At 40.4% G+C, this 13,506-nt stretch overlaps 1 protein-coding gene across 2 annotated transcripts in view; it reads right to left on the reverse strand.

Moving 5' to 3' along the window:
* Positions 1 to 1,914: 1,914 nt before the first annotated feature.
* The window catches only part of Etfa (electron transfer flavoprotein subunit alpha), a 55,519-nt gene continuing 43,927 nt past the window's right edge, over positions 1,915 to 13,506 (reverse strand). For both annotated transcript variants that reach the window (XM_076925316.1, XM_076925317.1), the window contains 3 exons: positions 11,187 to 11,252; positions 8,003 to 8,083; positions 1,915 to 2,169 (listed from right to left, as the gene is read on the reverse strand). In XM_076925316.1, coding sequence (XP_076781431.1) covers positions 2,131 to 2,169; positions 8,003 to 8,083; positions 11,187 to 11,252 — 186 coding nt within the window. In that variant the 3' untranslated portion in view covers positions 1,915 to 2,130. The remainder of the gene's footprint in view (positions 2,170 to 8,002; positions 8,084 to 11,186; positions 11,253 to 13,506) is intronic.

Genomic DNA, 13,506 nt, shown 5'->3' on the forward strand with positions numbered 1-13,506 from the left:
GTCTGAATTTGGAGAAGTTATATAACCTCACAGAGGTTGCAATTATTACTGCTGTAAACCAATGAAAGCAGATTATAATTTATGGATCATTATGGAGACTGGAGGGATAGCAAGTGCTAGGACAGTGCCTGGCTATATGCACAGCAAGTATGATATAGTCAAGGACTGCAGAACACCTACCTAACTGACAGTGGTCCTAAAAGACTGCCATGTTGCTGCCAATTTCCAACTGTGTGGTAGTACCATGACACAATGTATTGACCACACATCTATGGGATAGGTGTAAACAAGTCGACTGTGCTGCAGGTCACATGAACACACACACACACACACACACACACACACACACACACACACACACACAATGAACACTATGTATAGAGTTGGCTGAGCCATCTAGGTTTGTATGCTCAATGACATCTGGAGATCAAAATGGACATTTCTCAGGACTTACCAGACTGCTAAGTGACTTGGCTATGCTAAATGCTATGGTGATGACAACCAGCAGCATCTAGTCAATGCTGGTTCTTGGTTATAGGAGAGGGCAGCTCTGTCAGGAGGAATCAAGTGGAAGAAAGGATAATCAGTTCAACTCAGAGGAAAGGTGTTACCCGGGGTGTTCTCTGATCAGCCTATCTCAATGGGGGTACCGCTACAGCCATCCCATCTGCCATTGCTCCTACCCCTGCAGTTGGGATAGAAGGTAAATGGAGAAGCCCTTAAAAAGCACCCCAAAGACAGAAAGATACAGTAATCACTTTCCTGAGGTGACTGAAGCCATGTATGCACGGGCAGTTCAAGTCATGGTTTTCTTTCCTCTGTGCCTCACTACTTCAACTGGGACAACCAGAGGCGCAGCGAGAGGCCCCAGAGCTCTGGCATTCTAGATCCCATGGTACCAATGTGTCCATGACTTGTGAAATTATCACTTTGCCACTGTCATCTTACTGCACTAAAAGGCTGAAATGCCATAGCTTCCAAAAGTGCTTTGTAGCGAGTGACTCATTAGGCAGCAGAGGAAGGGCCAGGCTGTCCACATGGTGTCTGAAGGTTCCAGTCCCTTTGCTTCACTGCTCACTCCCTCTTTCCTCATGGTGTTGGATGCTCAATCCAGGGCACCACCTCAGCTTTTGAAGATGTTTCCAGTTGGCAGTACTTCTGATTCTACTTTGCAGACAACTCCCTGCAGGCCTGGCTGTGGCCTCCCCTGCCTCTCTCAGACCTGCATTCATCCTGACTTGTACTCTTGGTACACCAGAATCCTAGGGAAGGAAGGTGAAAGAGATGACAACATGCGTGGAGGATGCAGGAGCAGAATGTCAGACATCCATAGTAGTACCAGACTATCTGCGTAAGAAGTTACTGTCTCAGAGTTGCCCCTCCCACTCCACTCCACATACTCTGCAGGCACAAACCAAAAATTAAGTTAAACCAGCCAAATACTTCCAGCATGGTCAGGCTCAAGTCAGGTTTTTTGTCACATTAGCTGTTTTTCTGAAGACTAGACTGTTTCTGGAACATTCACACTTTGAGGTCAAGCTTTTGTAGCTCTGAATTTGCCAAGCCAGACTCTATCTTTTGGGATATGGCATTCAACAATTTTATTAGAGTGACCAGGCTATGAGGATTTCCATGCTTACAATCTTGCCTAAAATAAACGACACCCATGAATAAGACAAGTGAAGAGTGATGGTGGTGATGGTGATGATTATGGTGGTGAGACCCGAGACAGACCTAACTATGCTATCCTGTTTGTACAGGAACTTGCTATGTAAAAGTTTGGAGTTCACAAAGATCCATTTGTCTCCGGGTGCTAGAATTAAAGGTGAATGCCACCACACCTGCCTAGAACTGGATTTTATTCCCTTTCTTCAATTTGTTCTTTAATTAAGAAGCTAGGCATGTTTCTGATAGTAATTTTAAAGGATGACAAAACTTTATTATATTTTTTATTTCAGAATTAGAAAATGTCAAAAAATAATTGTAACCACAAAAAATTAGAAAGGACTATAATGACTGATTCACAAAAGGTGCCCCGCTGCTGTCGGCGTGCTTCCGTTTCTTCGGATTATGAATTTCTATGATTTCAGCTGAATACTTTTGACAGTTTCCTTAAGATATGATTTTGACTTATTTTTTCTTCAGTATTTCTGTCATTTCAGGAACCACCTGCAAAACAAACAAAGAAACCAAAACAGTAGTTAAGCTTCTTGAGCCCTCCCTGAGATAGGGCCATTAGCTGTGGGGAGGCCATAGGCTAAAGGGTGGCAGATCTCTGCTCGGCAGCAAGTGCCATCCAAGCACACGTATTCCCTGCTCACTTACTCTCTCCCCTACATGGATGGCAAACCCTCCGCGAGGAGAGCATGAGGAACACAGGCTGTTGGGGATTAGAGCCAACTTCTGCCCAGACATCACTGGAAATTCTTAGCAGGTGACTGGTTTTCTCTCCAGGGCTCAGAGCAGGGAGACCTTCTTACCTCTGTATCCCAGCATCCTTCCTCCTTTCCTCTGTATCCCAGCATCCTTCCTCCTTTCCTCTGTATCTCAGCATCCTTCCTCCTTTCCTCTGTATCCCAGCATTCTTCCTCCTTTCCTCTGTATCCCAGAATCCTTCCTCCTTTCCTCTGTATCCCAGAATCCTTCCTCCTTTCCTCTGTATCCCAGCATCCTTCCTCCTTTCCTCTGTATCCCAGAATCCTTCCTCCTTTCCTCTGTATCCCAGAATCCTTCCTCCTTTCCTCTGTATCCCAGCATCCTTCCTCCTTAGCTCTGTATTCCCAGCATCCTTCCTTCTTTCCTCTGTATCCCCAGTATCATTCCTTCTTACTTCTGTGTTTCCAGTATCCTTCCTTCCTTCTCTGTGAATCTCACTTTCCTTCAAGTCTGCAGTATCATTACAACTGCCACATCCTCGAGCACCTCTCTCTCATTCTTCACTGCACACTTCACAAACATTTTGCTGGCTTTTTCACCATGTGTTACTATCAGAGGGCACATTGAAATGAACTGAACATGCAGTGACATTGCTCTTCACTAGAATCCAGGTTCTGTGCTAATGCCCATTCTAAACAGCTAACTGCAGCCCTGTCTTGTCAGGACAGTGGCTGCAGCTAGAGTCTGATGGTCTTTCACTGCTTGGACAGCTGCAAGCAGAGTGGGACTGCAGGATGACACACACACACATTCTGAACACTAGCTGGGCCACTTGTGTAAAATATCAATTACCCAGTCCTGCAAAGGGCTGTGGGCTGCCCTAGCTCACAGAGATCCTCGTTGACCGTTACATTGATGAATGCAGCCTCTCAATTATTTAAGAGAGCTACATTTCCACCAGGTGGAAATAATGTGTTCCTACAAAATTTATTAAGGAAATTGTCGACATGTTGTTTCTTCCGAATGTCACTTTGTCTCCAGCCTATTAAAAGGCCTGTGTTTACCATGGAGCCAGCAAGCATTTGCTCAGGGCAGCACTAAGTGCTGGCACTACTTCCCCTGGCTTTCCTCAGTGGAGGGACCATGAGCTCATGCCAGTCACAGGGTTGACATGCTCCTGGAGCCCAGCATGTTTCATGAAAAATATGCCATAGCCCATCTTTCCCCAGGAGGTCAAACATTTATAACAAAACAAAACTACCCTCCAGAATTCCCCTCTCCACACTCCCCACAACAGAGTCAAGAGGATTTTCTCCTGCCATCATTTATTAGTCTTAAAATAATTTAAATCAATAACAGACTTTACAAGGATTTTATATAATCCTTTAGGGAAAATGCTAGGTGTGAAGACTGAAGGACCTGGATTCTTTTTTTTTTTTTTTTTTCCTTTAGATACTGCAGAGGTATCTAGCTCTACTTAGGAAGGACATATCAAAGGAGACTTGAATTTAAAAGGAAGGCAATCTACTTCCATAAACATATGATGAACATGTTCCCCTTTAGACTTGGGAGAGTGGAGATGTTTCTGGGTAAGTGATCTCTCTTCAGTGTGCTGAAATGTACTGTACTGAGTGATGGCTGTTCAGCTCCATGGTTATTCTAAAAGTCAACCAACTGCATATTGAGTTTGTTGAGCAATTTTATTACTAGAGATAATACTCTAAATGTGGTCATCTTATAACAGAATGTAGGAGAATAAGACAACAGTGTTACGTGCTACAAATTCAGGAATTCTTAAGAAAGACGAGACCAATGTAGCAAAGGAAAATTTAGGACATCATCCTAGAGGAGAAACGAAGTTTGGTTGATGAGGGGGCAAGGAAGAAGGGAGAGAGGGGAGCCAGAAGAAGTAAATACTGCAGGTTAGGGAGCAGAGAGCACAGTGGTTGTAGTGGGAAGACAGGGCATACCAAGTCCACCCACGGGGACACTATGGTCTCTTCAATACATGGTGCAGAATAAACAGATATCCACATAAAAAAAGACAAAGGAGGGTCCCTATCACACACCACACACAAAAATGTACTCAAAAAGGATGACTATAACCATGAAGCTGTTAGAAGAAAGCCTGAAAGTAAATCTTCATTACTTTAGGTTGGCCATTGAGTCCCATATACAAGCAATATCCCAATAATAACAAACCCCAAGTAATGAAAGGAGACAATAAAGAGGCTGGACTTCACCAAAATTAAGAACATTTGTATATCTGATATTATCAAAAAGTTAAAGTTGGACATACTGATACTACCTTTGACCCCAGCACTTGGGAGGCAGAGGCAGGTAGATCTCTGTGCCCAGCCTGATTTAAGTAGTGAGTTGCAGGCTAGACAGGACAACAAAGTGAGACATTGTCAAAAGCCAACCAACCAAAGCAAAATAAAACAACAAAACCTTCCTCACTGGGAAGAAATATTTGGAAATCAGATATCTGATAAGAGCTTTGTATTGAGATGCAAGAACGTCCTCTCTAAGCCAAGAGAAAGACAAGCAGCCTAGCCAAAGACTTTGGATATAGCTCAGCATCCCAAGTGGAGCACTTGCCTAAAATGCATGGAGCCCTGGTTTCCACCTCTAGCACTGAAAAAAAAAAAAGAGAAAAAAAGGAAGGAAGGGGGGAGGGGCTTGGGTAGAAATGTTCAATAAGCATCATGTGCTTCAATCTCCTTAACATCATTAGTTACTGATGAACTATAAATTAAGACTATAACTGAGGCACTACTTCATCCCTTGGACGGCTCTAATTAAAAAAACAGAAAACACTAAGTGTTGCTGAGGCTGTGGGAAAAGCCTTATACATTCCCAGCAAGAACGTGAGACAGTGCATTCTCTGTGAAAGCAGTCTAGAAGGTCTTTAAAAAGCTAAAAAGGAATTACTATATGACCAGGCAATTCTACAGAGAAGATAGGTAAATGCCTGATGAGAATACAGAAAGCCATCAGCATCGTCAGCTATCAGGAAAATAAATCCACATCAAATCCACAAGATGCCACCTGACATCCACAAGGACTGGTGTAATCAGAAAGACAAGCAGTGCCATGCTAGTGCATGTATGGAAGACTCAGGCCCCACCTCCCTTCCGTGGGAATGTGAGCTGGCACAGCTGCCGTGAGAGCACAGACTTCTACATCAACCCTAACTGAAAAAAGAACTCCAAACAAACACACACTCCTGTCTGTATATATAAAAAAAATCGATACATTGATGCTCATAGTGTCACTATTCACAATAACAAAAAAGCAGAACAACTAAGTGGACAAACATGTGGCTTATTTCAGTTAAAGATGCTGTTTGTCAAGAGAAAGAAATGAATACTGAAATGTGCTTTGGCACAGCTGAAACCTGAACCTTAAGCTCAGGGAAAACAGCCAGAAAGATCACTATATTAATTTCAGTAGTACAAAGAGGCTGGGATGGGCAAGTCTGTGGACTAGAGGTGGATCTGGGGAGTGTACCACACAGAGATTGTGGGTACAGGGCTTCTCTGCAGTGGGAAGCAATTATATTAACATTAGGTTAGTATTACAGCAGAACGAACAGACTACTACTGTATTATGTATTTTATCTACATTTATTGATGTATAAGTATGTGCGTGCATGTGCATGCATATTTATGTATGCAGTGATGATAACTTTGTAGGGCAGGAATAACACATGTTCTCTCATTCTACCATCTGAATCCTAGAGATCAGCTTGTCAGGTGTGGTATGGCAGCAAGTGCCTTTACCTGTTAAGGCATCTTGCTGGCCCTAATTATACATTTTAAAGATACTAAAAGCTATCTAAATTGCATGTCTGTGGAGGTCTATGTGTGTGAATGCAGGTGCTCACACAGGCCAGACATGAGTGCTGGATCCTCTGGAACTGGAGTTCTAATGGTTGTAAGCTGCCTGGTGTGAATGTTGGGAACCAAAGCTAGATCCTTCACAAGAGCAGTATGTGCTGAGCCATCTCTTCAGCCCTGAATGCTATGTTTTAAAAGGGTAAACTTTTCAGTATGAGATTTTTTTTTATATTAGTAAAACAATTATATTAAAAGAGGTCAGGTCATTCTAATACCTTTTATAATATTTACCAATTACTTTGAACAGCTATTATATTTGAATAGAAGAAAATAAAAACAGGCTAATATTTATTATAGACTGTAGTAGATACAGTATAATTGCAATTTTTACTGCCTTCTTTAAGGTGGGCAGTATAATAATTACAAAACTTATGATGAAGGTAACATTCAGCAAGACTGATTAAGCCGAGATAATCTAGTCTCAAGACAGGACAGAATCTGAACTAAAGCTCTTGGTACATCATAGTAACTGCACTTTGTGTCCAATTCAAAACTTGTGAAGGGATAAGCTGTAAAGAGACACATTTTCTCTTTTGCAAGACTGGGAATACAGCTCAGTGATAGAACAGTTGCCTAGCATTTGTAAGACTCTGACTTTAATCCATAAACACTTATGCACGCACGCGCGCGCACACACACACACACCTTCCTTCTTTCCTTCTTTTCACACCAACTTCTCTCACCAAGACTTCTCAGTGGCTAAACAATTCCCCAACAGTTACACACCTAGGTCAGAAAGGAGCAGCTGACTACACACACTCTTCTTGACACAGAACCTCAGCATCACTGAAGTAAGGTTATATTCTTCCCAAGACAAGTCCTAGGCTCTTTAGAGGACCCCCTGAGTGGAAGGATGACTTATGTTGAATGAGAGAGCAGCCTCCTCATTTTCCCATGCAGTCTAAGCCAACAGGAGTGTCACTGAGTAGTTAAAGGGTCTCCATCCATTCTTCACTGCCCTGAGTCAGTCCTCTTGCTGAGAACTATGCCGTCTCTATGCTCAGGCTTCAGACTTTCCAATGTGCCTGCATTCCCTCAAGGTAGTTCCATGTCGGAGATTCCTATTCCAGCAGACCTGTTTCTCCTAGGGCTGAATGCTACTTTCAGTGTCAACTTCTATATGAGGGATTCTGCACAGACAGGCCAGGGCAACATGACCAGGCTGGGCCAAGCATGAGCTATGTACCTTTAAATGTAGCCAACTACATTTCAGGTGATCATCAACTAATGTTCACAAATAATGTGTTTAAAAGGGGGGAAAACACGTTTTTCTTAAAACCATCACATGAAAAAGGCTTTCAAACTCAGTAAACAAAACCTTCTTGCTGAACCAGGTATACTAGACTGGAGTGCTGCCAACTCCTTCCCCCGAAAAGGCTTCAGGTCCTCAGCAATCCCTGAATGAAGAGCTTGACGGTCATTTCTTTAGTGTATCTGCCAAATGTGGCCCTAGGTTCTATGTATGGTGTGACTTTACACTGTGCTGATTTAGTATGTGAAATGCCAGGAGCCCTGTGGATATTTTACCTTCTGGATTTCTTTAAAAGAAGCTATGTTGTATAGTAATATCACTAAGTTGTCAGGGAAATTATATTTTAAATTATAAAATATATTAACAGCATGTACACACACACAGCACACATTTTTGTCTTTCTTTTCATCCTTGAAAAAAATCCACTAGATGACAATGTTGGTAACATCAATCCCTCTCAAGACTAGCTTACCTTAAATAAATCTGCAACTATTCCATAATCTGCCACTTGGAAAATTGGAGCTTCTGGGTCTTTGTTAATAGCCACAATTGTCTGTGAAATGAAAAATACAGAGTTGGACTTTCATCAAGAAAACATATCATACTGTTTAGTGGTTCTGTTTTAAGCTTCCTGTTACAATATACTAATGTTATTTAAATATTCATCAAGACTAATTTGGAAGTTCTATGCCAACATTACATATGTATATATATTATATATGTATTAGAAGTTTTGGGGTTGTATTATAGTAAAATATCTACCATTTAGCCTATCTCAGAGTAAAGAGTTTAAAATTATTATCTCCTTGAAATTCTTTCTTGACTTAAGTGGGAAAAAAGGTTGATTTTAGATAAAATAGTAACAAGTCTATACCCCAAATCATAGTGTTTGTCAACTTTTGTTTCCTATATATTCTATTCCATTTATTATTCTAAAATCATCCTGGGTCTGTTCTGAGAATATAAGCTAATTTGTCTTGCCAACCAGATATTGAAGGAGAACTTAAAAAAAAATTTAAAGTTCTCATGTATGTGGCAAATACATGCAATAAAACAAACAAGTTACTGAGTCTCTTGTAAAAACTACCAAAGATTAGCTTTTCCTCCTACAGATGCATTCTTAACTATGAACGGTTGTGGTGGTTACTTACAGAGTACGGGAAATGGTTTGGTATTTCCCATAGTTGTTTTGAATACTACTGCAATAAGTAAAGTTAGAGTTGTGACTCAAATGTAGTATTGTTTTAATGGAGAGTAGATAATAATTCAGTTCTCTAGAGGCAAAGTGAAATTTCCAACTACCTATCATTGTTATCTTGAGAAACACACTGGTATTATTTTGATGTAGTCTGACCTAAAATAAAGGCTTCAGAACATGTCTAATTCCCCTAATAGGGATCCTGAAAGGGAGAGTAGAACATGCTAGAATAACTGAGGTTGGTGCTCAGCATAGCTTTGATGACAGCTGGCTCAGAGACAATACACGGGTTTCACATGTGAATCTTAAATCCAAGCTTGTAAGGACAAATGCACTGCCTCACAGGCCCAGTCTTCATGGAGGCGCTTCTCTTCTGGGAATGTGTACCTTGATTCACAGCTACAAGTTAAGATTTATTTAATTGATGATGGTTAACGATTCTCTTGGAGGCCACCTAGTCAAACATTTGACAGTTTAATCATCTGAAAGCTTTTCATCCTACTACATAAAAATTATTTTAAAAGAAAGAGCACATAACAGTGGGCTAGGAACCACAATGATATTAAAAAGAGTAGATGGGTATACCTTTCTGGATCCCTGAAATAGTATTCTTAGATAATCAACTGTAAAATTGCTATGATAAAGCCTTATTTGCTCTCAATAGCTCCTTGTAAATTCAAGCTTTCTTCCTATTTTAAATGGACACATTGTATTCAACTATACTACTGAACTATCACTAAGTAATAGTTCAGTGTATTGACTAATTTGCTACAATAATCAAATCTCACATTATGCTATCATGCTAATTAAAACTGTAGCTCATAGATAATTCAATTATCAGATTTAAGCCATTCTAATATTCTATTTTAGAATTTAATCAAAATTACCAACAGAAATCACTGGCGCCCATATGAGACAGTCACAATAATAGTTGAAATTTTTCTTTTCTTTTTTTCTTTTTCTTCTTCTTCTTTTTTTTTTTTTGAGTCAAAGGCTATAGACCAGGCTAGTCCTATCCTAGCCTCCCTGGCGGTGGAATTGAAAGGGTACGCTGGGTATGCTGTCACATCTGCTAGATTAACTTTTATTCATTTATTCGTTTAATTGTGTATCTGTTGACTGGGTGAAGAAATGTCACCATTTATTGACACAAATTATTCCCCAGCTCTGGTCTCCACATTTCAGCTGTTCCTAGCTTGCTCAGACATATACTATCAAGTCTGTTTGATTTCCCTCAGCAACTAGTCCTGTTGCCAGGTAAGGGGAATATTCACCAGCATCTTCTTGCCACACGTAATCCTTTATTTTGGAGAAGCAATATTCTAGACACATGAGAATTATTCTAGGTAAAAATGTAGTTTAAGACTGCTGGTATTGAGAGGTTTGGTGTGCGCGTGCGTGCGTGCATGTTAGTGTGTAAGCCACATTTCCCCAGTGGAACTGCAGTTTTCAAGCTCAGTAAAGAAACCTGCCATCCAACTGTGAAATCTGACTGGATCTGAACCAATTCATTTAGAAGCTACAAAGAGACAGTTCATGTATTTCTTCAAGTTAGAACTTAAGCCTGTTAAAAGTTTTATCATCTTTTATATCCAGCTTCCATCTGAATGGATTAATGCAGGTTTCAGATCCAGCTCTGTCTTCATGAAAGGTAAGTTCATAATTCAAACTGTACATTGTTATGCATGAGTTAATATGTCATACTCTGAAATATATGTCCAGAGTTATTACAGAGGATTTCCAAATATAGTCCAAGTAGTGAGTTAAAAATCAAGTGTTTGACTACACAGTGCACCATCAGCAATTACAAAAGTATAAAGATGGCCTGATATTCTAACCCAGAGGTTCTCACCCTTCCTAACACTGCAACCCTTTAATACAGTTCCTCATGTTGTGCTGACCCCAATCACAGAATTATTTTTGTTGTCACATCACTGTAATTTTGCTACTGTTATGAATCATAATGTAAATATCTGATATGCAGTCCCCAAAAGGGTCTCCACCCATAGGTTGAAAATCACTGCCCTAACACAAAATGTGTCAGTCACACATTGCTAATAACCCAGAAGAAGGTGGTTCTGATAAGGGTATCACCAAGTGGAGCAGAAAGAAGAATCAGGGATTAGAATCTTGTTAAGTAGCTTAAGTCTCCCATCTTCTACCACAGAGTGTCAGAGCTGAAATGGACACTGGTGATCATGTAACACCCACATTTGGCAAACAAAGAAACTGAGGCACAGGCAGCCAGGGCCCAGCACATAGTAATCAATGCTTAGGTTCAGTCGTGCCTTGTGATGAGCTGCCCTTCACTCTAACAGTACACTTAAGGTAGGAGATTGCAACTTCAGTCTCTCAGTTTCTATGTTAATGTGAAGTGTTCAAGTACACACATTAATTACATGTATACAGAAACATAAAAGCTTTTCCTCTTAGCACCCCATTTATAGCACAGAATTACCTTGCTGTCCTTCATCCCAGCTAAATGTTGGATGGCTCCAGATATTCCAACAGCAATATAAAGTTCCTAAAACAAGAGACCGCATTATTAATATGCATTTATATTATATAACACCTTTGAGGCAGAGTCTTAGTTATCCTAGGCTGTCTCAAACTCACTATCTAGCTGAAGATGACCTTAAAATTCTGATCCTCTAGCCTCTGCTTCCCAATTGCTGGTATTACAGGCCTGCATCGCCCCTGGTTTATAAAGTGCTGAAATTGGATCTTTGTTCAATATGGCTTTGTTCGTGCTAGGTTAGCACTCTATATCCCCAGCCATATAGTAGTTTATAAAGTGTGTACCGTTAGCAACGTAAGTCTTATGCAAAAGATATGTGAAATGAATTACCCAGCAGGCACCACTTAAATCATGCTTTTCTTTTCCAATTTTTGTACTGTGGTTCTTTTTTAAATGAGTTCCTATAGTAGTGGTGGTATAAAAACACATGTATCCATCCATATACTGGGCATTTACAGTGCAGCAAACACTGCTCAGTGTCTCACAGCAACTATCCCAGTTTCATGCTGGCACCTATGGCACTCACTTGGGTATCACTATGCAACTCACATATGTTGTATCTACCCATTTGCAGCATGAACACATTGTATATTAACATATAAAACACATTCAAATGTATTAAAATAGATTTTTTGCTTGTTTGCCTTCTCACAAAAGGATATTTGTAAAAATGGTAATTAGGAACTACTTATTAAACTTCCTATTTATAAAGGCCAGAAATATAAATTAGTGTCAAGAGGTTCTAAGTATGCCTGTGTTGGATGGAGAGGCGTGGACAGGCACACAACAAACTTCTTATAAGTACTGGGTGAAGCTTTCCAGAACACAACACAAAGGCTCTCACACAGGAGTTTCTGAGTAAAGATGGTATTTGCACTTCTTCCTGACCCTCTGCCCCCAATAATTACAAGAAAATCATAGTCAACTACTGTTCTATCCCCTTATCTAAAAATATTTTAAAGTACCAATGTTTGAAAATTAAACTATCATCATAGAAGAGTGATTTAACAAGCCCTTAATTACAAGAGCTTAGCTGCTCTATTTTGTCTACTAAGCACAGTTAAAACTTCAACTGAGAACCTTTTCCCACCCATAACCTGGCGTGCCCTGGCTTGGGCGGGAGCGGCACTGACCACGTAACCAGAATGTCACTACTTTGAGGTGAGTGACATCCTCACTTTATTACAAGGCAAACACTTCAAAGCCACTGGCAGTGTCAGGTGGTCTCACCTCGTATTTCTATTGCTTATGATCTAATCTAACAACTGCTCACTGTATCAAAAACCATTCAGCTGGGATACAGGAGTAACCCAGTCCTTCAGTGGTATACTTCCTAATACCCAGGCATATATGGGCATGTGTAGGTCATTTTCTCTCCTGGGGTCTCAGTCTACGGTGCTTTTCCAGGAGCACCAGGACACTCTCAAGAGTAACCAGAACTGAACATCATAGGCAGAGAGATCTCCAACTCTGCTGCAGCCCCCTCTAGCATGTTGTTAGCATAACCATGAGCCTTCTTTTTAAGAGCCTAAAGTGCCCAAGTGCTTTTAGCACAGTGCCTCGGTGTAACTTGGAAGTAATCTTGTCTCCAGTGAGTTCATCAAGTTTAAAGGAGCTAAGCTTGTTTTCTGAGACAGCTGTACTAGTCTTGCCCCAAGTTATTCTTATAAAGAGACAATTACTATCAGTTGTTTTAAAAAAAAAAAAAGTACTGTCAGTGTAACACAGGAGGTTTGCCTCCTTTCCTCAAGCCTGCAGACAGCAAAAGCAATTTGCTTTAAAGATTTTGTATTTTGGGATGACAAGTCTACTACAGAAAATGAGAGTGAACAGCTAACATATGTTCTGTCCTGAATACACCAGTACTTGCACAGCTGGATTGCAGCATGTGTTACCACACCCAGCTGATGTAATGATGTTAAAGCAAATTATTCAGACAGAAAGTGTCTCACTAGTCACTCTTCCTGATCACTCTTCTATGTAGACTCTCAAAGCAAGCATTGGAATGGATCAATAGTTCAATTTTTGACGTACAAATAAAAATTCAACGTATCTTAAAAGCTCCATTTGTAGCATGAAATGCTAATAAAAATGTTAGTTCATTCTGGCAGTAAATACAAGCATACCATAAGTTTACTTTCAACTTCTGCATCCCATAAAATGGCCTTTTACCATACATGTACCAAGGAGACAACAGAATTTCGGCCAAAGCCAACTCAAGGCAGGTGCTTCAGGTTACAAAATGACTTCCTATGATCAA

This window comes from Arvicanthis niloticus, chromosome 26 (genome assembly GCF_011762505.2).
Source record: "Arvicanthis niloticus isolate mArvNil1 chromosome 26, mArvNil1.pat.X, whole genome shotgun sequence".
In the NCBI taxonomy this organism is placed as follows: Eukaryota; Metazoa; Chordata; class Mammalia; order Rodentia; family Muridae; genus Arvicanthis; species Arvicanthis niloticus.